A 27,179-nucleotide genomic window follows, 5' to 3' on the forward strand; every position below is an offset into this window, starting at 1 on the left:
TATTACATTTCTGCAATATATACAGTTCTCTGGGTGCCTTCTCCTGAGTAAAATATACTGGAGGCATATTAGTCCCCCCTTCAGATCCCCGAGTGGGCATTTCTTGGGAGGATTACCAGGTGGAAAGAGGGAACTAATTAAGTTGGATGGAGTGAATGTTAGAATGCTAAGGCAGTGTTGGAATGTAGAAAATCTAATGGCAGAAACAGGAAAGATATAGAAAAAAATATTTTAAGTATGAGCAAGGTGTGATGTCAATTTGAGAGAGTACTGGAGTCGAGATAATAGGATTATTCGTATTTATCAGCAATATAGGAGGAGTAGGAATAGTATTGGAAAGAGAAATTAGCAATAGCGTGAAAGGTAATCTGGCCTCTTTATTATTTTGTGCTTGCCCACCAATCCACCTGCATTTCTGTGCAATGACCTCTGCCTTCTGTATAGGGAGCTGTTTCTCCACACTCATTTTTATACCGCTTCCCTGCTGTATCTTCCATTCCCTCTTTTATGTTCACCCCTTCCATTTCAAAACAACTATTCCCCACAATCAACTCAACATTGATGTTACTGTACTTAACTTATGCTCAATACTTCATCCATACTGTGATTTGCTATCTTTCCTCACTCCATTGCTTGTACTTGTTTTAACACACATTTCCCGTTGTGACTCTAATGTTCTATGATACATCAGTCCTTGACTTTAAAGAACTGTTCTAGTGTAAGAATTACAGCCACATCTATTCCAACATTTTTTTGGATGTACATCTAGGATATTATTAATTCTTGATCAAATATTTCAGCTGGCGTCCTTTGAGCCATTCTCAAGATGACTTGCTTGCAAGATTCTTAATCACTTTACACAATGCTGTGGAGTAAATGTGCACATATCAGAGATGCACTGTTAAACAAGAGCATCAATTATAGGTAAAACTTCATGCTTTTAAGAGTAAAACAAAGCAAGTGCAGAGTCAGAAAATTCACAATGCTTATGAAGTGCTTGAACATATTCTCATTTCAAACATAATAAACTTTCTTGAGACTGAGAAGATTATGTGAATGAATCAGATGGTTTTAGAAAGCATCACTCTTGTGAAACTCAGCTTGCCTTTTCCTCACATGATATACTGAGAGCTATGGATGAAGGGCAACATGCAGATTCCATATTTCTAGATTTCTGGAAAGCATTTGACATGGTGCCCCATTGTCAGTTGTTAATTAAGGTACAAGCATATGGAATAAGTTCATAGATCTGTGAGTGACTTGAAGACTTCTTAAATAATAGAACCCAGTATGTTGTCCTCGAAGGTGAGTGTTCATCAGAGACAACGGTATCATCAGGAGTGCCCCAGGGAAGTGTGATAGGACTGCTGTTGTTCTCTATATACATAAATGATTTCTCTGACAGGTGGGCAGTAACCTGTGGTTGTTTGCTGATGATGCCATGAAGTACAGTGAGGTGTTGAAGTTGAGTGTCTGTAGAAAGATACAAGAAACTTAGACAAAATTTCCAGTTGGTGTGATAAATGGCAGCTAGCCATGAAAGTGGAAAAATGTAAGTTAATGCAAATGAGTAGGAAGATCAAACTTTTAATGTTCAGATATAGTATTACTAATGTCCTGCTTGACACAGTCAGGCCATTAAAATACCTGGGAATAATGTTGCAAAGCGATATGAGATGCAACAAGCATGTGAGAGTTGTGGTAGATAAGGCAATTGGTCGACTTTAGTTTATTGGGAGAATTTTAGGAAGTGGTTCACCTGTAAAGGAGACCACATATAGGGTGCTAGTGCAACCTATTCTTGAGTACTGCTCAAGTGTTTGGAATCTGTACCAAGTCGGATTGAAGGAGGACATCATAGCAATTCAGAGGTGTGCTGTTAGATTTGTTACCAGTAGGTTCGAACAAAATATAAGAGTTATGGAGATGCTTTGAGAATTCAAATGGAATTCCTGGAGGGAAGGTGATGTTATTTTCGATAAACACTATTGAGAGAATTTAGAGAATCAACATTCGAAGCTGACTGCCGAACGATTCTACTGCCGCCAACATACGTTGTGTGTAAGAACCTTGAAGATAAGATATGCAAAATTAGGGCTCATATAGAGGCATACAGACAGTCATTTTTCCCTCATTATGATTGAGAGTTGAATAAGAAAGGAAATAACATCTAATGGTACAGGCTACCATCCGCCATGCACCGTATAGTGGGTTGTGGAGTATCTGTGTAGATGTAGATGTAGGAGTATGTGGTTCATTATTATGGATAGCATATTTTGAATTGCCAGGCAGTGAATACTTAGAACAATATTTCCTTTGAGAGTGAAGACTTGAATTGAGGGGTGTCCGTGATTTTTCAAGCTATCCCAGTAGGATGAGGCTATTGCCAGGAACTTAACTTTCCCATAATCCATGGAATGGACAGTGGAAATACATTGTTCAGCTACTACAGATTTATTGGACTGTAGAAGGTTGGTATGGCCCTGTTGTTCAATGCAGCTTTTAGAGCCTTACATATTGTTTGTTCTAAGTACCTTTGCAACACTCACAAGGAAGTTCATTTATACCCACCTTTTGTAACACAGATCATCCTTTACAGATCCCAGAAGAGCTGCTATCTTGCACCGTGGAAGGAAGATCACACTCACTTCATGCTTCTTCATTATTCTTGCATTTTTGAAGAGATATTACTTGTGAATGTGGAAAAAAGTACATAGATCAAACAGTATGTACTGTACAAGAACTTTGCATTGAATGGTGGTGATACATTTGCCTTTTACAGACCAATAAGTCTGCAATATCTCAACACTGTACTTCCACTGGCCATTCTGTGCATAAGAGGAAAGATAAGATACTGACCACAGCCTCATCCTACTGGGATTCTGTGCTCAAGAAAGCTGTTGAAATACTATTAGCAGACAACCTGCTCAACCAAGATGAAGTCTTCGAGCTCGGCAAATCATGGAAACCCCACATTTCACATCACTGCTCTCAAACAACAACACAAGAAACAACAGCAGAAGACTCAATAGCAGCCACTCATAACAAGAGAAAAACTTCACCACCATGCCACCTTAAGGACTTTTTAGTAGAAACTGGGAGGAAAAAACATTAAAATAAGTAATCCAAAAAAAGTTGTTTCTGGCCATTTTAGAGTAGATAATTTTGATGACATCACATCTAGAATAGCAAATATTAATCTTATTATGTATTTCAATATTTGAGGTTTATCAAGTAATATGGTCAGTAAGCTTCATGAGTTAGAAATATTTCTAGAGAGAACAAAATGGTCTGTAAAGGTTATTTGCATAAGTGAACATTGGCTTAGAGTGAAAATATAAATTTATTGAACAAACTTACAGTAGCAGCTAGCTTCTGTAGAGACAATGGGTATAGTGGTTCATGTATTCTGATTCATTTATCACTAAAATACCAAATTAAGCAAAATTTCAATAATTTAAATGAAAAACACACATTTGAGAGTTGCTGCACAGAACTTACAGACTATAAAATGCTGATATTCATCATATATCATACCCCTGGTTACTCAATCTCCTGCAGTTTTCCAATCAAACTTGAAAATTTACTCCACCAACTCAAAACTGAAAAGTTATGTAAAAAATTGTTGTTTGTGATGATTTTAATATAGATGTCAGAGAAAATGACAAATTTGCCTTTAAGATGAAGAAGCTGATGTCCACACATGGTTTTATTCTAAATTTTACAGAAATAACAAGGGTAACTGCTTCGTTGCCATCCTGCATAGATAACATTGCTAGTAGCTTAAACTACAGAGCAACAGAAAAATGTGTAGTAAGCTTAGGGTGGTTCCTGAAGAGGGGCAGCAGCCTTTTCAGTAGTTGCAAGGGCAACAGTCTGGATGATTGACTGATCTGGCCTTGTAACAATAACCAAAACGGCCTTGCTGTGCTGGTACTGCGAACGGCTGAAAGCAAGGGGAAACTACAGCCGTAATTTTTCCCGAGGGCATGCAGCTTTACTGTATGATTACATGATGATGGCGTCCTCTTGGGTAAAATATTCCGGAGGTAAAATAGTCCCCCATTCAGATCTCCGGGCGGGGACTACTCAAGAGGATGTCGTTATCAGGAGAAAGAAAACTGGCGTTCTACGGATCGGAGCGTGGAATGTCAGATCCCTTAATCGGGCAGGTAGGTTAGAAAATTTAAAAAGGGAAATGGATAGGTTAAAGTTAGATATAGTGGGAATTAGTGAAGTTCGGTGGCAGGAGGAACAAGACTTCTGGTCAGGTGACTACAGGGTTATAAACACAAAATCAAATAGGGGTAATGCAGGAGTAGGTTTAATAATGAATAGGAAAATAGGAATGCGGGTAAGCTACTACAAACAGCATAGTGAACGCATTATTGTGGCCAAGATAGATACGAAGCCCACGCCTACTACAGTAGTACAAGTTTATATGCCAACTAGCTCTGCAGATGACGAAGAAATTGAAGAAATGTATGATGAAATAAAAGAAATTATTCAGATTGTGATGGGAGACGAAAATTTAATAGTCATGGGTGACTGGAATTCGAGTGTAGGAAAAGGGAGAGAAGGAAACATAGTAGGTGAATATGGATTGGGGGACAGAAATGAAAGAGGAAGCCGCCTGGTCGAATTTTGCACAGAGCACAACATAATCATAACTAACACTTGGTTTAAGAATCATGAAAGAAGGTTGTATACATGGAAGAACCCTGGAGATACTAAAAGGTATCAGATAGATTATATAATGGTAAGACAGAGATTTAGGAACCAGGTTTTAAATTGTAAGACATTTCCAGGGGCAGATGTGGACTCTGACCACAATCTATTGGTTATGACCTGTAGATTAAAACTGAAGAAACTGCAAAAAGGTGGGAATTTAAGGAGATGGGACCTGGATAAACTAAAAGAACCAGAGGTTGTACAGAGATTCAGGGAGAGCATAAGGGAGCAATTGACAGGAATGGGGGAAAGAAATACAGTAGAAGAAGAATGGGTAGCTTTGAGGGATGAAGTAGTGAAGGCAGCAGAGGATCAAGTAGGTAAAAAGACGAGGGCTAGTAGAAATCCTTGGGTAACAGAAGAAATATTGAATTTAATTGATGAAAGGAGAAAATATAAAAATGCAGTAAGTGAAACAGGCAAAAAGGAATACAAACGTCTCAAAAATGAGATCGACAGGAAGTGCAAAATGGCTAAGCAGGGATGGCTAGAGGACAAATGTAAGGATGTAGAGGCCTATCTCACTAGGGGTAAGATAGATACCGCCTACAGGAAAATTAAAGAGACCTTTGGAGATAAGAGAACGATTGGTATGAATATCAAGAGCTCAGATGGAAACCCAGTTCTAAGCAAAGAAGGGAAAGCAGAAAGGTGGAAGGAGTATATAGAGGGTCTATACAAGGGCGATGTACTTGAGGACAATATTATGGAAATGAAAGAGGATGTAGATGAAGATGAAATGGGAGATATGATACTGCGCGAAGAGTTTGACAGAGCACTGAAAGACCTGAGTCGAAAGAAGGCCCCCGGAGTAGACAATATTCCATTGGAACTACTGACGGCTGTGGGAGAGCCAGTCCTGACAAAACTCTACCATCTGGTGAGCAAGATGTATGAAACAGGCGAAATACCCTCAGACTTCAAGAAGAATATAATAATTCCAATCCCAAAGAAAGCAGGTGTTGACAGATGTGAAAATTACCGAACTATCAGTTTAATAAGTCACAGCTGCAAAATACTAACACGAATTCTTTACAGACGAATGGAAAAACTAGTAGAAGCCAACCTCGGGGAAGATCAGTTTGGATTCCGTAGAAACACTGGAACACGTGAGGCAATACTGACCTTACGACTTATCTTAGAAGAAAGATTAAGGAAAGGCAAACCTACGTTTCTAGCATTTGTAGACTTAGAGAAAGCTTTTGACAATGTTGACTGGAATACTCTCTTTCAAATTCTAAAGGTGGCAGGGGTAAATTACAGGGAGCGAAAGGCTATTTACAATTTGTACAGAAACCAGATGGCAGTTATAAGAGTCGAGGGACATGAAAGGGAAGCAGTGGTTGGGAAGGGAGTAAGACAGGGTTGTAGCCTCTCCCCGATGTTGTTCAATCTGTATATTGAGCAAGCAGTAAAGGAAACAAAAGAAAAATTTGGAGTAGGTATTAAAATTCATGGAGAAGAAATAAAAACTTTGAGGTTCGCCGATGACATTGTGATTCTGTCAGAGACAGCAAAGGACTTGGAAGAGCAGTTGAATGGAATGGATAGTGTCTTGAAAGGAGGATATAAGATGAACATCAACAAAAGCAAAACAAGGATAATGGAATGTCGTCTAATTAAGTCGGGTGATGCTGAGGGAATTAGATTAGGAAATGAGGCACTTAAGTAGTAAAGGAGTTTTGCTATTTGGGGAGCAAAATAACTGATGATGGTCGAAGTAGAGAGGATATAAAATGTAGGCTGGCAATGGCAAGGAAAGCGTTTCTGAAGAAGAGAAATTTGTTAACATCCAGTATTGATTTAAGTGTCAGGAAGTCATTTCTGAAAGTATTCGTATGGAGTGTAGCCATGTATGGAAGTGAAACATGGACGATAAATAGTTTGGACAAGAAGAGAATAGAAGCTTTCGAAATGTGGTGCTACAGAAGAATGCTGAAGATTAGATGGGTAGATCACATAACTAATGAGGAAGTATTGAATAGGATTGGAGAGAAGAGAAGTTTGTGGCACAACTTGACCAGAAGAAGGGATCGGTTGGTAGGACATGTTCTGAGGCATCAAGGGATCACCAATTTAGTATTGGAGGGCAGCGTGGAGGGTAAAAATCGTAGAGGGAGACCAAGAGATGAATACACTAAGCAGATTCAGAAGGATGTAGGTTGCAGTAGGTACTGGGAGATGAAAAAGCTTGCACAGGATAGAGTAGCATGGAGAGCTGCATCAAACCAGTCTCAGGACTGAAGACCACAACAACAACAACAAGCTTAGGGATCTCAGACCACAGGGCTCTATTAATGCCACTACCCTGTGTTAGCCCAAAGCACACAAATAAGAAAATCATAAATTTTAGACAAGAAAATATAGAAATGTTCATCAATAAAATCAGCCTCATCTCATGGACATTTACTGCTAAGTCCTCAGTAAATGAAAATTTCAATAAGTTTCTGGAGGCCCTCTTGATGGCGTTCAATGAATGCTTTCCTTTTATAACCATAGAAATTGACACACCTAAGAAGGGTTCATGGATAACAAGGGGTATTCAGATTTCAAGCATGAGAAAAAGAGAACTTCATATGGAGGCGAAAGTCAAATGAGACCCAGAATTCTGAAATTATGTAAGGCAATATATGAAAATCTTTGATAGAGTTGTCAGACAACCCAAAAAATTGGTGAATAATAATTACATTTCAAATGCTAAAAACAAGTCTAAAGCAATATGGGCCATTGTAAAGAATAAAATAGGTATCAAGAAAGGCAGACAATGGAAACTGGAACTGTTGGTTGAAAGTGAGACTGTTCAGGTAGGTTGGGATGAAATTCCCACAAAATAATAAAGGTGGTCACCCATAGTATTGCACATCATCTGTCCCTTATAATGAATCAATCTTTTGAGGAAGCATATTTTCCTGGTATATTGAAGTATGCTGAAATATGGCCCATTTACAAAAAAAAAGGCAGATACGATGAAATGAGTAATTATTGACCAGTCTCATTGTTATCAATATTTGAAAGAGCTGCATGTAACCAGATAGTTAACTATAATAATCTGCACAATATTATCCAGAACAATCAACATGGTTTCCAAAGAGGACACTGCACTGTGCAAGTCATTGATGAACTTATTACAAAAAATAGTAGTAGTCTAAATAAAAATATTAATGTATCGGGCATCTTTTGTGACCTAAGTAAAGCCTGTGATACAGTATATCACAAACTACTACTTCGCAAGCTGCAAGCATATGGTTTTAGTGAAAATCCACTGAGATGGATGTCATCTTACCTATTGAACAGGAAACAAAGAATAGTAATAGAAGAAACGAGTAAGAGATTCTTTTCAAGTTGGAAAAAGACAGAAAAAGGATCTGTACTTGGGCCAATATTGTTCTTGTATTACATAAATGACCTGCGACAAACATAAATTCAGACACTATTCTTTATGCAGATGACTCTGCAACAATAGTCTGTTGCAAGAAAAGTGAAAATTTAATTAGTCATCTTCAGCAGTCTCTGGCTGAAATTGAGGCCTGGGTGAGAAATAATGGTCTGAAATTAAATCTACCAAACACACAAATCATTCACTTTACAGGATATACTGGAAATACCATATGAGGACAATCACCTTGTCACCACAAACTGTACCAAATTTCTAGTTGTAATGCTGAACAAGAATTTATCATGGACAGAACATGTAGATGCCATGTGTCACTGTCTAAATAGTCTAATATTTGCAATGAATCTTATAAGCAGTATAATAGAAACATTGGTCAAAAAAATTGTATATCATGCATATTTTGTATCTGTGATTAGATATGCTAGAACTTTTTGGGGATCAGAGAAAACAAACTTACAGAGAGTCTTTAGGCTACAGAAAAAAATCATTAGAGCAATGGCAGGTGCAGAAAAATGACAATCATGCAGACCTTTGCTCAAGGCCCTTGATCTTATGACTGTTCCTGGCTTCTATACCAATGAGCCAATTAAGTTTTATAAACAAAACCCACAACTTTTTGAGGATAACTTGTTTAAGCGTGATTATGGAACAAGAAACAAATATCAGAATAAGTTACCAACTCATAGGCTAAAACTACTGGAGAAGACACCTTACTATATGGGTATGAGGCTGGGAAATAAAGTCTGTGAAAAATTTAAAAATTATGAACCATAAGAATTTGGACGTCATTTAAAAAATATGTAGCAAGTAAATGTTATTACAGTGTAGAAGAATTTATGACTGATTGTCACAAATAATTGTGCGTGATGTTAGATTTTATTCCATCATTCTAAAAAGGTACTTTAAGTAAATATTTATTATTAAGTTTACTTTATTTTCCACATGATTATTTTAAATAATTTTGTGGTAGTTAAAATTGCGAAATACCTGTAATTATTCTGTATACTTACAATCAGAAGTAGCTTTAAACTGATGAGACACCTATGTCCCAATCACCTGATGGTATAAGACATGTTATGAGACAATAAAGTTTCTATTCTATTCTAATTTAAAGGAAATATTGTTCTAAGTCTTCACTGCCTGGGATTTCAGCATATGTCATCCATAATAATCAGCTGCATACTTTGTAAGCACTATGGATTTGCTGACTTTGCACTTCCTTTGTTTTACTTCTAGAAGAACAAAGTTTTATCTATGATTGACACTCTTTTTACCAACAGTGTTATCTCTGATGTGTGTGCATTTACTCTACAATATTGTGTAAAATGATTAAAAATTATGCAAGCAACTTAACTTGAGGGTAGCTCAAAGATTGTCAGCTGAAATATCAGGACCAGAATTAGTATCCTGGATGCATATCTGTAAAATGATGGAATATTTGATCCGATGGATGAATTTCAAGAAAAACAAGACCACAATTGCTTACTTATAATTTACAACCAGTCTTAATACTGTAAAATTTTTCTATTGGGAGTACAATCTAATACTTAATGAGGCTGCTTTTTCTTTATTTTTACAAGAACATGATAATTATTTTCTTTTAAACAGCTTCATTTGAATTTCATAAAAATAATATTAAATATGCAATCAAATCAAGAAAAATGTATTTTCACTTACCTATATATTCTTCCAGGTCCTAGATTCTTTAGGGAATACAAAATTCCTTGACCATTTTCGAATCTCACCCGAAATGGTTTTCCTGAAACAGAGATGCACATGATCAGGTCATTTGCCACATAAAGATGATTGAAAATAAACAGTATGATTTTTACATTGGGTAGAAGATAGGTTTTAGACAATTTTTAAATCAATAACACACTTCCTGATTTGAAAAAAACTTCAGATTTCCCTGTGGGGCTTGTTCAGATACTGATGTTTACATATATCAACAATGAGTTTGAAAGAAGGTGGTATCATTTGGATCTCATGCACAAACAGTTATAAATATGTATGGAAAAGTCTTCTTGTGTAAATAAATAGTGAGCTAAAATGAAATGCAACTAACACTTTAACAAATTGTAAATCTCTTTTAAATACATGTAGTCCACTAACAGCAAACTATTGCAAGAATGAGAAAATACACAGCACAGCAGCAGAACAGGAAGACTAAGATAGCTTTGTAGGGCAGAGACAGAGCTCATCAAATAACTACAAGGGGAGGACAAAAATATGGAAACACCACAAACACAACACATTACAGTGCCTAATACAGTGTACGAAAGCCAATGGCATACAAAATACCTTCATTCATCTCAGAATGGATAAATACAGGTCCTGTATGGTTTTCAAGGGAACCTTATACAGTTCTTACTGCAAAATAGTGACAATTTCAGGTAATGATGATGGAGGTGTGTAGTGTACATGTACCCTCCTGTCCAATGTGGACTACAATGGCTTAATAATATTAAGATCTGGTGAATGTGGTGGCTAGGGAAGATGCAAATATTCACTCTTGTGCTCACAAAAGCAGTCCTGGATGATGCAAGCTGTGCGAACAGGGGCTGTATCACTCTGGAACACTGTATCACCATTTGGAAACAAACATTGTGCCATGGGAGGGACCTGATCATCCAAAATGGTCATATAATCCTAGACATTACTGTAACCTTGCAAAGTATCCATGGAGTCCATTAGACACCATGGCATGGCTGCCCAAATATTCATTGAACCCCCACCATGTTTCACTCTTGGGATGTAAAAACAGTCAGAAGTTGGAAAATGTTAAACAAGACTCATCCAAGCAAATGACATACTTTCACTGCTTCACAATCCATGTTTTATGGCTTCAGCACCATGTTTTCCTGCTATGTGGATGTGTATCACTGGTGAGTAATTCAGAAATTCCAGCTTGCCCTGCAATTCCCTGCTTCTGGAACAACCTTTGTATTGGTTCAGTGCTGAAAGGATTCGTAAGTGTGATATTCAGTTCTGAAATGACTTTTGCAGCTGTTGCCCAATTATTTTTGGTCAAAATCCCCTTCAATGACCATCAGTCATAATCACTCAAAACACCTTTTCATCCTCATTGTGACTTAGTGAGTGATGTTTTTCCACTTTCCCTGTATGTGGCATAAATCTTCAATACAGTGACTCTTGAAATACTAAACAGTTCAGCTTCCTTAGTTACAGGAAGATTCACCATACAAGCACCAACAGTTTGCCCACACCCAAATTTGCTTAGCTTGAACTTAATGCACTCAAAACTACAAGAATACTCTTCTGAGCATGACTAACACTTTGCAACATATTGAGGATATAGCACAGGTGCTGATCATGGTGAAATACAACAGCACAAGCTGAAGGCTTTGCTAGTGTCTGCATTTATGTTCAAGCATGCATTTCTCATGGTATTTTATATTTTTGTCCAAACCTTGTAAAGTGAAACTGTCCTTATTATGTGATAGAGCAACATGATCTATTGCAAGAAGAATAGCTCTATGATTCTATATGGAGAATGCCAAAGGACCTGCTTCTCTTCTAGTGGCAATCTACACCAGGCTGTTGGTGCAATGGAGCCTTCCTTGTGATCAGAAAAATGCGCAGGTCAATAGTACCTCAAGGAAGTGTGATAGGACCATTACTGTTTAAAACATACACCGAAGAGCCAAAGAAACTTGTACACCTACCTAATATCATGTAGGGACCCAGTGAGCATGCAGAAGTGCTGCTATACAACATGGTATGGACTCCATTAATGTCTGACGTAGTGCTGGAGGGAATTGGCACCATGAATCCTACAGGACTGTTCATAAATCCATAAGAGTATGAGAGGGTGGAGATCTCTTCTGAACAGCACATTGCAAAGCATCCCAGATATGCTCAATAAGGTTCATGTCTGGGAAGTTTCGTGGCCAGTGGAAGTGTTTAAACTCAGAAGAGTGTTCCTGGAGCCACTCTGTAGCAATTCTGGACATGCGGGGTGTCGCATTTTCCTGATGGAATTTCCCATGTCCATCAGAATGCACAATGGACATGAATGGATGCAGATGATCAGACAAGATGCTTACAAACCTGTCACCCATCAGAGTCATATCTAGACATATTAGGGGTCCCATATCACTCCAACCACACACACTCCACACCATTACAGAGCATTAACCAGCTTTAACAATTCCCTGCTGACATGCAGGTTCCATGGATTCATGAGGTTGTCTCCATATCCATACATGTCCATCCACTCCATACAATTTGAAACGAGACTCATCTAACCAGACAACATGTTTCCAGTCATCAACAGTCCAATGTTGGTGTTGATAGGCCCAGGCACCACGTAAAGCTTTTTGTGTCATGGTGGAGTCATCAAGGGTACACAAGAGGGCCTTTGGCTCCAAAATCCTATATTGATGATGTTTCATTGAATGGTTCACATGCTGACAATTGTTGATGGCACAGCATTGAAATCTGCACCAGTTTGTGGAAGGGTTGCACTTCTGTCATGTTGAATGATTCTCTTCAGCCGTCATTGGTCCCGTTCTTGCAGGATCTTTTCCTGCCCACAGCGATGTTGGAGATTTGATGTTTTCCTGGATTCCTGATATTCATGGTACACTTGTGAAATGGTTGTACAGGAAAATCCCCACTTCCTCACTACCTCATAGATGCTGTGTACCATCACTCATGTACCGACTACAACATCACATTCAAACTCACTTAAATCTTGATAACCTGCAATTGTAGCCAGCAGTAACTGATCTAACAACTGTGCCAGACACTTTTTGTCTTATATAGGCATTGTCGACTGCAGCGCCATATTCTGCCCATTTACATATCTCTATATTTGAATAAGCATGCCTTTACCAGTTTCTTTGGCACTTCATTGTTCATAGATGATGCAGTTGTCTACAAGAAAGTCGTAACACCAGAAGATGGTATCACTTTCCAAACAGTAGGAAAGACAGATGCCAGACTGAGATTCATAAGAAGAATCTTAAGAAAATGTAACTCATCCATGAAGGAATTGGCTTACAAGCTGCCTGTTTGACTGATTCTTGAATACAGTTCATTTTTCTGGGATCCTTACCAGGTAGGATTGATAGAGGAGGTAGAGAAGATCCAACAAGGAGCGGTATGATTTGTCACAAGATCATTTAGGTGGTGCGTGAGGGTTTAGGTCATGCATGAGGGTACAGAAATGCAGAACAAACTCCAGTAGCATATGTTACATGAGTGGCATTGTGAATCACAAGGTGGTTTACTACTAAAATTTTGAGAGAGCACTTTCCAGGGAGAGTCAGATAACACATTACTTCCTCCGACACATTTCATGAAATGACCATGGCCAGAACATTTGAGAAATTAAAGCTAATACAGAGTCTTCCCCTCACTCATTCTTCTCACATGCCATTCACGAGTGGAACAGGGAAGGGGGAATCAGTTAGTGGCACCAGTAGTATCCCCTACCACACACTGTCAGATGGTTTGCAGAGTATAATGAAGATGTAGATATACACAAATATTGGGCAGAAGACAGATTTTACACATTTCTTTAAAATGAATAACATACTCAATGGTGTGAAATAACTGCAGATGTATCTGTGGGGACAGCTCAGATGATGGCATTCAGGTATGCCAACAGTAGGTTTGGGAGGAGGAAATATTGCTGGGCCGTCATGCATTGGCAGCAATAAATGTGTGAAGAGGCTTTTTATGCAAATAACCAGTATGCTAAAAAGAAATAAAACCAACAGTTAAACAGATTCCAAATCTAATTTAAATATGAGTACTACCAACAGTAAATTCTCACAAGAGTAAAAGCCATTTTGGTACTGTCTGCACTGAGTGCTGAAGCATGTACCTGAAATACATGATTAACCAATCAATGAAAAATTAATTTAAACATGTATAGTTTTCATTCTTATTACATGTGCACTCATGAACAATTGAATTAGTAATAGCTGTATTATTGTAGAGATTGCACTCATGTTGTCACTGAAGATGGAATACTCTCAGTAGCATATGACTGAAATATTATCAGACTTCTTATTGGTCATCGACTTTACGGTTGGATGAGAAGGGAAGACAGAATCAATAGTAACAACCAGAGTTGGGCATGATTTGAATAATTAAATAAATTATTCATGAGTAAATTATTTGAAATGAAACAATTATTCCCTTTGCAATCACACATTATATGTTCTTTATTATTCATTACTTTAACTACTGAGTAATATACAGTACCACTACATTTTCTATGTTTACTTCTTAACCAGCACTCTTTCATGTATAACCAGTGTTTGTTGCCATGACTCAGTGCAATTTGTGTTTGATAAATACTTTAGTAATGCTTTATGTAGTGAAAAAAAAAAAAAACACATATTAGTTACAATTCCAACTTGCAACCAGTCAACTGACTCTGCAGTTGGTCTTGTCAGTAATTCCTCCACTCCCACTCATCCTCGCCCCTCCCCCCCCCCCCCCCCCCCCACTTTGCATTGCCTACACAAAGATAAGACTGTCAGTTGACAGAGACTCTAATCCCAAACAATACCTTACTAAGATGTACCAAGATTGTTAAGGCTAACAGAGGTGCTTCCCATTGAAAAAGTGTTGTGAAATGAATTGAATACCTTTATTTCTCACTCTTCACCTAAGGTGATAATGCAGCTATTGCAGCGCTGTCTTATCCATTATTTAAAAATATTATTTTCCATCTTTAAACAAGACATATACTGAGCTTCAGATATGTGGTAGTGAAACAAATGACAAAGAAATCTGAATTGAAGTCAGAAAATGAAGTTGGAACAGAACAGGAAATTCATACTTGAACTTTGAAACAAATCTTGGAGGTGAAACTGTCATAGAACCACAGCAAAGGTAGTCAACAAAATTAGAACAGAGTTATGAATTTTTTGGCAAAGCAGATCATAACTTAAAAGTCTTCAATCATTATACTAAAATAAATGTGATTTTCAGGATACTGAACACACAACTAACCCCTGTTCAATGTGTTTTTTCCCTCAATGTGCCACAATGATAAATCTTCCTAAATCAAATATACTTTTTGATGGATGTTTAATAAATTATTGCCCTGGAAATGAATCTAAAAGCAATAAAAATATATTTGTGTTATACATGGCAATGAATTGGAGCAGTAAATTATTTTGGATTTCAAATTTAGCCTTAGAGCCCAAAAGCTGTCATCAGTTTGCACATTTTGATAGCATCTTTTGCTCTTTTCTTAACAGAGTGCATGTGACCTCTAATACTAACAGTCTACCAGGTGAACTGTGCCATCTATAAAAACAGTGTTATTCTGAGAAACAGATACTTTATTCATGCTGATAAGAGTAAGTTTAATGCAGGGAGCTAACTAAAGACATAGATGTGTACCCAATGCAATGAGCTCAAGAAATACAAAAGAGATCCAAAATTCAGGAATCTGTTATGTTCTAACAAGATGATCTTAGCTTTACAATGCATGGTGTAAATAAGATTCCATACCAATGTGGGAAAACTTATAACAGTCAGAAATATTGCACTGTGCAAGACCATTATCTTGAACACAATCATTGTGCACAACTGAGCCAAACTGACAAAAATGACAGCAGTGGAGCATTATCTAAACACAGGGCATCACATGTTTTATGAAAAGACTTAAGTTTTCTCCACAGAATCATCATTCTGAGACATTAAGCAAGCAAAACATATCTCTACATCAGAGTCTTATCAACAGGGAGTGCAGTTTCAGTTAAGCACTGCCTGGAACCCAGTGTTCGATGCCACTATATTAAAATGGGAGAAACAAGAATATTCAATAACAGATGTGGTGCAGGGCCTTGCAGAGATTTAATTCAGCATACAGCCACAGCAATGCATGGCTTCATGAGCAGAAGGTATATCTATGGCAACTGGCAGGGGACATCATGAGGACTACTGCAAATCCTGCTGCAAGAGCTTTCCTGAGCATGTGTGAATCCTGCTTGCAACCTCAATAAATTTGGGCACCACCAAATGAAAATTATCAACTGTGACTTCCTACTAACTGAACTACTGTAACCATCTGGAGATGTGCTTCAAAGAAATATCATGTGACTCTCACAATGTTATCTGGTGCCAAACACAAGAAATATATTTACAGTCATCAGAAATGTTGGCCTCAGTCCAGAATCAGTGCCAAATATTTGGTGTATCAAACTACACATGGCAACTGTGTCATCCTACTGAGTGTATCACATTAAGTCATTCAACAAACATAAGAAAAATGAACATAATTCCCTTTTTGGTCATTATATACTGGATACACTATTGTGACATCAAAAAGAAAGAAAGTAGTAAGAAATACAAACATTCAACTTCTCTCTCTCTCTCTCTCTCTCTCTCTCACACACACACACACACACACACACACACACACACACACACACATAGAAGACAAAGGTGTATTCTCCAGTCAGGGAAATGATGACAAGAGCACTTTTGTATTTTTATGATTTATTTGTTGATAGATCAGACATGATACCCTGTTATATCTTTCACTCCCTTGGAGGATTCTAATTCCTGTCTAGGCATGCAGATTAAGTTTTCTTATGGTCTCTCTGAATGCTTGAGTTGATTGCCATGATCCATTTTCCTCAATATTCTTGCTCAAGTCAAACTTGTGCTATATCAGTAATGACTATGACATTAACATGATGTTTAAGTCTAACCTTCTTTCCTTCTTTGCTGGTAGAAAGAAAGATGAGCCAATGTTGAGGATAATTAATAAATTTGTGCAACTTGAGTCCTCAGTTTCCTCACAATGTTATAAAGTTGTAAAGCAATTATGTTGTTTATATGAAACACTCTGTGTTAATGTTGTTTGGTTATTACTATTTTCATATACTGGTTGCCATCAAAAAACTTCTACAGAGTTGCTGACCACCATGAAGTACATGTTATCAGTGGTATATACTTAGGTTCTGTTGTCACATCTTAGGGTGTATAGAATTGTGTGTATTGTTAGGAAAGAATGCAGTAACTGGTAATTACATGCACTAATTATAGCTGACATCTCTTTATTAAATGATACTCTTCCTGTTTATTTCATTTCTTTCCTGTTGTTAGTATCTTGGAATTGTGGACAGCTGTGAAACAGTCTCATCTACATCACAGATGAACAGAACTGTAATTAATATAATACTTTTGAAAGATTTGTCTTGATTTTTTCTGTCTGGCACTGTAGACAGAAATAATCTGTATGTTCACTCAGGAAGAGAGTTATATTGTTAGTAAGTGAACACCAAGATAGTTATGGTTGGTTGGCATTGGCAGAGATTATGGCATTAATGGTGAGCCAAAAATGAACACCTGAGCACAACTATCACTGATAAGTGAGATATGTCCTTCCTTCGAGCAAAGCTAAACAAGTTCAAATCACAAAAAAAAAATGTTATTCAGTGGTAAGTATGGTGTGTGATCATTAGCTCCATGATACATGACAAAGTGCTGTGTTCAACCCATGTTAGTGTATTTATAGACAGTTATAGACAGCTAAATGCCAGTGGACATGTTCATATCACATGGTGTGTGTATTCATCGCAACACTGCTGGACTGTGACATTACTGGATAAGTTTGATATCTCTGAATCAAAGTCTGTATCAATGCTAGACCTAGATGGAGACATGGAATTCATGCCCATGCTGTTCAGTTCCATCTCCTAGGCAGATGTACACAAGGTAGCATGTTCTCCTTTCATAAAAGTCCCTCTCTGGTTATTATATCAAGTCCACTTGCTGCCGGTGGCTTAATAAGCTCTTGGAAGGGAGAGACTTTCTTCTATTCACTTTCTGAAAGCCATGTACTAGTTTCATTACCTTTTGGCAGTTAATCAGATAAATGTAAAATTGACATCTTCTCCTGTGTCATTGTATCAGTTGTGAAAGACAGACTAATGTGTTACCTTTACAATAAAGTACAATTTGGGTTGAAAAGTGGGAGAGATATAATACTGGCCATTACAGAGTTAGAAAAAGTGATACTTGAAGATCTTGACAAGGATGGATGTGTTATAGACATATTGTTAGACTTGTCCAAGACTTTTGACACTGTTCACCATAAAATACTTCTAAACAACTGGAAACTCTAGATGTAACAGGAATAGCAAACAAGTAGACACAGTATTACCTGGAAAACAAGGTGCAAAAGTTGAGATAGTTCATGCATCTGCTGATGATAAATTTTTAGTAATACATCTCCCAGACAAAAAAAATGTGAACATAGGTGCTAAATAATAATTTTAATCAATAATGCTGCTATAATAGTATTTTATTCAGCTGTTCTTATGGCTATGAGCTCATTTTGCCACTGTGGCCATTTTCAAGGTATGTCCTTAGCACATTGTTACCACTGGTGCAGTGAAAATTTATAATATATTATTAAGTTGATACAGTTTTGTTAATCTGCAGTTGTTGAGCACTATTTTTGAGATGTTAGATTTGTTTTTAAATTTGACAGCTTCTGTTAACAGCTTGGTAATGATTTAATATGGATACATCTCTCAATTATGATATCAATTGTTTCATTTATTGGAAGGTTAGTATATAGGTTCATGATATCCAAGGACACAAAGTTACTGTTTACTGGAATTTTTATACATTTAATATTGTTAGCTAAGATTCTGGAGTTTTTTTATTGTATAATGTTTTTGGTAAGTATAGTATATTTTTAACAGACTGTTTAATTTTCTACTAATAAGACCTAGGATATCAGTTGTTTCATTTACTAAGCTGTTGGTATATAGGTTTGTAATATCAAAGGATGCAAATTTACCATTTACTGATATTTTCATATCTTTGCTATCATTAGCTAAGATTCTGGTGTTTTTAGTTGTATAACATCTCACAAATAGTGCTCAGCAACTGCAGATTAATAAAACTTCACAGCTTATTAACACCTAATAAACTTTAACAGCACCAGCGATAACAAGAACATAGCTTGAAAATGACCACAGTGACAAAATGAGCTTGTTGCCATAAGAACAGCTGAATAAAAAATGTAGATGTCTCAGGATAGTGTATTGGGTCTAATTCTGTTCATAATGTACAATATGTCAACGACTTTATAGACAGTATAGAACAGGGAGAGAAAGTTCTCTCTGCTGATGGCAGTAACATCAAAGTCACTCATAAAACACCAGAACTTGAAATACAGAAAGCAAATAAAACACTCAAGGATGTTTATAGAATTGGACAGTATATGATGAATTAACATTTAACACAAAGAAAACAAACAGCATGCATTTCAGCACAAAGATGGAGAACAATTCTGTCACATTAAGTGTAGGTGATAACCCTACAGAGTGTGTGATGAATACAAGCATTTTATGGATGATAGTGATAGTCAGTTAATGTGGAATGATCACACAAAGATATGGCCAAAAATAATGCCATCAACATGTATGCTTTTAGAGTCCCATCATCAGCGCGTAACAGCCAGTGCCTCCATCATCTCATTCAGAAATGTAATATGAATACACAGCAAATGGGGGGGGGGGGGGGGGAGGGTCTGGTGTTTCATAGGGACATTGATGCTGTTGTAGATGTCAACTAAATTGATGAGAGAAGTATTAAAATGAGAATATATACTGGGAAGATTAATCTCACAATTGTACAAATATATGCCCCCCAACAAGGATGTAGCAATGAAGATGAAGAACTCTTCCCACAGAAATTGGAAGATAACATCAAGGAAAATAACATCATGGTAATAGATAATTTGAATGCCCAAATTGGAGTAGACAGATGTTGATATGAAGAAGTGATGGGATTTTTTGGGTATGGGGGAAGAAATACTGAGAAGAAACTAGACTTTTTTGTAAGAAATAAGCTCTCCATAAAGAACACATTCTCCAAGAAAAGACACAGCCACAAAATCACCATGTATGACTGGGATGGAAGAAGCAGTTTAGTTATTGATTGTGTGATGAGTGATAAACACACTGGAGGAAGAGTAAGAAGTGTAAAAGTCATATCAACAGAATCATTGGACAGTGACCATAGACTACATATAGCTGATATGAAGGAGAAAATGACAAGCACAATATGTTCAAGAAGATACCTAAGATCAAAAAATGCAGACTAAAGTAAGCAGGAGAAGAACATCTATCAAAGTCTGATAACTGCAAATTTACCAACAGATGATGCATTGAGGACTGGGTAACACCGAAGACAATGTTAGTAAACAGCACTTTACAAGTCTGTGGTAAAATAAGTGGTAAAGTAAAACAGAAGGAAACCAACTGGTGAAATGACAGGATAAAGGAAGCTATTAAAGAATGGAACATAGGAAAGAAAATCACAGATGTGGAGAAACAAAAACAAATCCAAGAGATCAAACCAGTAGATGCTTAAAAATATGCAAATTGGAACAGGCATACAAGTTGGGAAATATTCACCTGAAGACTAGAGGAAGTGAGCAATTGAAACAAGAAAATTCTGTACATATTGGTAAAAAGCAAAGGATCAGATAGTGAAGGCATAACAGTGATAGGAAGAGGAAATGGGAGTTTAGTCCAGGATGCAGAAGGAATCAGAGATGGGATGAAAATATACTTCAGCACATTGTTGAATGGCAAGAAGATACCAGAGGAGGAACAGGAAATGAAGGATTTACCAGAACCTGAAGTGGAACAGCCACATGTTACCTGGGCACAGACGGAGAATGCCTCGAAGCAGATGATAGGAGGCAAGTCAGCCAATCCAATGAATTGACAGCAGACATGACCAAGGCTGCAGGCATCCAAGGAGTACAGTGGGTACATTGAACACTGGAAGTCATTTGGAAGGAAAACAAAGTATCAGATGATTGGAAGAAGGGGATTATAATACAACTATTCAAGAAAGGAAGTATGAAAGTGTTCTAATTTTGGAGGAAACACCCTATTATCACACTGTCTTAAGATATTGGAAAATATTGTGGAGAAAAGATTAAGATCATTGTTAGAAAACTGGTTTAAAGAAGAACAACATGGATTTATAAGCAGCAGAGTAACAACAGAGCCCATATTTTCACCAAGTATTTTGAAAAGGGTAAAGACCTCATAATCACATTCCTGGACTTAGAAAATGCATATGACAGTGTGCCAGTTTATAAGATCTGGAAGTGTTAAGAAAAACTAATAGTTCCAAACTCACTAATAAGGAAGATACAAATGGTGTTTGAAGGCTGCAACAGTTGTGAACAACTGGGTAATGGCAGATCGGATTTGTTGAGGAGAGCGAGAGGAGTCCAACAGGGGAGTGCATTTTTCCCATTACTTTTCATTGCACTTATGGATGTGATAGCAAAGGAGGACAAGGAGATAGGAAATGATGATCTCATTGCTTTAGTCTTTGCTGATGATGTAGCTATTCGGGAAGAAGCAGAACTAGAAATACAGGGAAGATTAGATGAATGGAGCTCCAAGTTTAAAGAGAGCCAGCTGACAGCAAGCAAGAGCAAAACTGTAGCAGTGATTATGAGTAGGACATCCGCCAATGGCAGCCTGATGCTAGGTGGAGAGAAACTGAACATGTGGAGGTTTTCAATTAGTTAGGAAGTACAATATCAAGAAATGGAACTGCCACACTAGAAGTACAAAACTGCATAAGAAAGGGATCTAATCTTTTTCATCAAGAATAGAAACCTTGTGTGAGATTAGACAGTTTGTTTGACAACCAAACAGAGTATGTTTAAAATTAGTCTGCTGCTGACAATGACATACAGCTTGGAGTGCTGTGTGAATAACAAGGCTGAAAACTGTTAAATGTAGCTACTGTTATGCAAGAATGAGTCATCAGTCATCAAAAAAGTGATCCTAACAAAAGAAAAAAGACAAGAAACAGAGAGATCACATCATAACAGGGAAGATAGCACTTAGAAAAAGAGTTTATTACAGAAATAATTTTGTTTGTTTATTGACTGTTGTGGATATTTAGTAAAAATTTCAAGCTCTTCAAGGGTGTCCAGATGATATTTATTTGGAACATAAAAACAGAAGCCGAGATGTTAAGCTATGCATCTTACTTAATGTTTGCATTTTTTTAAATGAGAAAAGTTGTTTTATTAGTGTCTGCATCTTAGGCATTTATCATGAAAACTGAGAAGAATTAATAAATTTCAAGAAAAAGACTTACCTCACGTAGCAGGCTATATGAAATTTTATACTTACATCTACAGATGCAACACACACACACACACACACACACACACACACACACATAATGCCCACAGTGTCCCATCACCCACCCTCCATCCATGCCTACCCCAGAAACTCACTCTACTCTCATTCTATACAGCTCACATGTTCCCTCAGTCAGTTCTACAGTATGTAAGCAAGACCCTGTCCAGTGTGCTACAGTATAAGTTACGTGCAGTGAAATATTTAAATGTGATATATCAAGTGGAAACTTGTACAATGTGCATCTAGTACCTACAGAAAAACACATGAATACATAAAAAGGATATAAAAGTTAATGTAAGTGTAAAAAAAAAAAAAAAAAAGCGCTACTATGTCATTGTAAATAGTTCAGTAATTTAAATGAACTGCCAAGAATCATTTCAGATCTCCTATCAAGATATATATAATTAAATATTTTCTTTACATTATAGACCACTGATGACACCTAGCATGAATAGGCAAAAGATATTTGGTAGAAACAAAGAAAACATTCAGTTTCAAAAATAAAGTTTTTCTTATCTGTATGATAAGGCATAATTTAGGTTAACAGCTTAACTGCAGTACTTGTTCCGCTTCTGATTTCACTTCCTCTTAATCCACCTTTCTTTCTATTATCTCTGAACGGATGCTGGAGCTTTGGTTACCAATGTACTATTTTTGACCTCCTTCTCTGTCTGATACATCTGTCTTCATCTTTGTCTACTGTTGTCCTCACAACAGGTGGGTTCCTCTCAACATAGGAACCGAGAGATCTATCCTTTTCTGACCTTCCGTAACTTACACCTCTTTCTTCCCTGAGGCAGGAAATATCATTTGTCTTAGCTAATTGTAGCTTTCTTTTACTGTTAAATGTTTTTATTGGAGGTGTTTGGAATTTCACAATGTGGCTAGCTACTTTGTCTTAAAGTAATATTACTGTTTTCTGAAGTAAATTTTCCTTTTGATACAATCAACAGCCTTTCTTGCATTTAAATGTTCTGTTTTGCTATTTTGTGGAATATTCAAAATGTTGAATAATTACAACATTAAAACTTGGTTTGAAACTAGGCCTCAAATGCTGACAATTTGCATTTCATCCAATTGGAACAGCTGGGCATGCTCTCAGAAATGACTTGAAGTTTCCATATGCCACAGCTTCCCCTCCTCCTTTTTTTTCAAACTCCAAACTGCCTTTCCAAGTTACAGTTAAGTTTCTGTCTCAACTGTATCATTTTGCCCAGGAGTGCAAATTCTGCATGAGTCTGAGAAGATCTGATTGGAGTTCAGTTTGAAGCAGTGACTATTAAATACACTCCAGTAGTGCCTCTGCTGTTACATGATCAACACTATGTAGTTTTTATGTGTATTGTGTAGTGCATTTTAATTTCTATATTGTTTTGTACTAAATGAAGCTAGGTTCATGTGTATTTGATGTATAGTATGCTTCAATTCTGCTGTTAGTGTTGCTGTCATTCAGTTCGAACTACTGACTGTTAAATACATTTCTGTGGTGCCTTTGATCTGGTACTATCAGCACCTCATGTAGTGACTCCCATAGCAGGAGCACCTCAAGTTTGTGCATTGCTCTTGGTTTACTTTTTACATAGGCATAACCTTGTCCTGCACTTAATTCCATTACTTCTTTTTGTCCTTGAAAGAAACTCATTCACATTTACATATGGTTAGGGATTGTGGCTGCTGAGGTTGTGATGAAGGAGTTGGCTGCTGTTCACAAACAGGTAGCAGCTGCATAGGCCACTAGCAACCAGCTTTATAGAGCTGCTGCAAAGGAGTGGCATCTCCCATTGTGAATATGCTGTGAAGCTTGCTGGCCCCGTCTTTTTGCCACTGTCTTTCACTGAGAGCCCTGGTTTGGGAGTAAGAAATCACTGGATGGTGACTGGTATGACATATCCAGATTTGGAGCTGTTTTATGAGGAAGATGGTATGTTGTTAATGGTGTACAGGGTAGCCCCATGCCTCTTCTGCTGATAGTGAGAAAGTGTCACTGGGTGTTGTCTCTCCTCCTCATGCAGTGATCTCTCCTCTGTTTTGGTCAGGGTACCCGCATCATTACTCATGCCACACCAATAATATCTGTTGTCTGGGTCCTCAGACCATTCTGAATTCTTGTCAGAGACAGATAGAAGTGATAAAGGCAGCTAGCATCTCTCGTGAAAATTCTGCACAGCTATTGATTTGCAGCATTGTTTTCAGGACTGATCAGGGACCCTTTGGTCTGGAGCCAGATGGAGGGTAAAAACCAGAGCCTTCACCACTTCTGTGATGAGATCTGTTGTAGATTTCTTGATCTATGGCAAAAATACACAGTGGTTCAATGGTATAATTTGTGGAATGTTGTGTAAACAAACCACTGCACTCTTTGTATGAGAGAGATTGCTCAATTTCTGATATAGAAAAGTTAATGGAAAATAATTCACCTGTAAGAAAAACCACACAAAGAGCCTATAATAATTTTCATGGGCAGATCCCGGTGAAAGTTCATCCAGGAAACCCTGGGAAATTCTGGTAATATGTACAGTCAATGAATGGATCTCACCCTTCCATTCATTCTCTTGTGGATGTGTCAGATGTAATTTGAAATTTCAAATTTGAAAATGTGTTCATGTGAGAGTGTACTACCGCGTAATCTTTGATCAGGTCACAGGCTTAAAAATGAGTAACACTGATGTTAGCACCCCAAGTATTGAAAAGCAATTAAAATTACTTAAAGTGAATTAGGCAACAGTCCTGATGGAATACCAGTTAGAGTTTACATTGAATATACCATGGAGGCCTTTCTTAGCTCATATTTACTGAGAAATGCTTGTGCAGTGAATAGTCCCAAATGACTGGAAAAAAGCACAGGTGTATCCTGTTTACAAAAAAATGTAATATATCAAATAGACAGTATTATAGAGTAATATTATATATATGGAGTATCTTTTCAATATGTGATTGGCTGGAGAAATATTTGACTAATAGTACTCAGTACATTATACTGCATGGTGAATGTTAACCTTTGGTGTGCCTCAAGGAAGTGTAACAGGACCTACTGTTGTTGTTGTCGTGGTCTCAGTCCAGAGACTGGTTTGATGCAGCTCTCCACGCTGCTCTATCCTGTGCAAGCCTCTTCACCTCAGAATAACTACTGCAATGTACATCCTTCTAAATCCGCTATGTATTCATCTTTTGGTTTCCTTCTACTATTTTACCCTCCACACTTCCCTCCAATACTAACCTGGTGATCCCTTGATGCCTCAGAATGTTTCCTACCAACTGATCCCTTCTTCTAGTCAAGTTGTGCCACAAATTGCACTTCTCTCCAATTCTGTTCAGTACCTCCGCATTAGTTACATGATCTACTCATTTAATTTTCAGCATTCTTCTGCAGCACCACATTTCAAAAGCTTCTATTCTCTTCTTGTCTAAACTATTTATTGTCCATGTTTCACTTCCATACATGACTACACTCCATACAAATACTTTCAGAAAAGAGTTTCTGACACTTAAATCTATACTTGATGTTAACATATTTCTCTTCTTCAGAAACACTTTTGTTGCCATAGCTAGTCTACATTTTATATCTTCTCTACTTCGAACATCACCAATTATTTTGATCCCCAAATAGCAAAAATCATCTACTACTTTAAGTGTCTCATTTTCTAATCTAATTCCCTCAGCATCAAATGATTTAATTTAACTACATTCCATTATCCTCGTTTTGCTTTTGTTAATGTTTGTCATATATCCTCCTTTCAAGATGATGTCTATTCCATTCAGCTGCTGTTCCAGGTCCTTTGTTGTCTCTGACAGAATTACAATATCATTGACAAACTTAAAAGTTTTTATTTCTTCTCCATGGATCTTAATTCCTACTCCAAATTTTTCTTTTGTTTCCGTTACTGATTGCTCAATATACAGAATGAATAACATCAGGGATAGGCTACAACTCTGTCTCATTTTCTTCTCAACCACTGATTTCCTTTTGTGCCCTTCGACTATTATAACTGCCATCTGGTTTCTGTACAACTAGTAAATAGTCTTTCACTGCCAACATTTTACTCCTGCCATCTTTAGAATCTGAAAGATTGTATTACAGTCAACACTGTCAAAAGCTTTCTCTAAATCTACAAATGCTAGAAATGAGGGTTTGCCTTTCCAACATCTCTACGGAATCCAAACTGATCTTCCCTGAGGTCAGCTTCTAACAGTTTTTCCATTCATCTGTAAAGAATTCGTGTTAGTATTTTGCAGCCATGGTTTATTAAACTGATAGTTCGGTAATTTTCACATCTGTCAACCCCTGATTTCTTTGGGATTGGAATTATTATCTTCTTCTTGAAGTCTGAGGGTATTCCGCCTGTCTCATACATCTTGGTCACCAGATGGTAGAGTTTTGTCAGGGCTGGCTCTCCCAAGGCTGTCAGTAGTTCTAATGGAATGTTGTCTACTCCCGGGGCCTTGTTTCGACTTAGGTCTTTAAGTGCTCTGTCAAACTCTTCATGCAGTATCATATCTCCCATTTCATCTCGATCTACATCCTCTTCCATTTCTATAATATTGTCTTCAAGAACATCGCCCTTGTATAGACCCTCAATATACTCCTTCCACCTTTCTGCTTTCCCTTCTTTTTTTAGGACTGGTTTTCCATCTGAGCTCTTGATATTCATACAGGTGGTTCTCTTTTCTCCAAAGGTCTCGTTAATTTTCCTGTACGCAGTATCTATCTTACCCCTAGTGATATATGCTTCTACATCCTTAGATTTCTCCTCTAGCCACCCCTGCTTAGTCATTTTGCATTTCCAGTTGATCTTATTTTTGAGACTTTTGCCTTCCTTTTCACCTGCTTCATTTACTGCGTTTTTATATTTTCTCCT

At 37.3% G+C, this 27,179-nt stretch overlaps 1 protein-coding gene across 1 annotated transcript in view; it reads right to left on the minus strand.

The window, feature by feature from the left end:
• The window catches only part of LOC126470270 (hemicentin-1-like), an 808,493-nt gene that overhangs the window by 31,664 nt on the left and 749,650 nt on the right, over positions 1-27,179 (minus strand). Inside the window, exon 55 of the mRNA XM_050098010.1 lies at positions 9,803-9,884. Within this exon, the coding sequence (XP_049953967.1) occupies positions 9,803-9,884 (82 nt within the window). The remainder of the gene's footprint in view (positions 1-9,802; positions 9,885-27,179) is intronic.

The sequence above is a fragment of the Schistocerca serialis genome, chromosome 3 (assembly GCF_023864345.2).
Source record: "Schistocerca serialis cubense isolate TAMUIC-IGC-003099 chromosome 3, iqSchSeri2.2, whole genome shotgun sequence".
Classification (NCBI taxonomy): Eukaryota; Metazoa; Arthropoda; class Insecta; order Orthoptera; family Acrididae; genus Schistocerca; species Schistocerca serialis.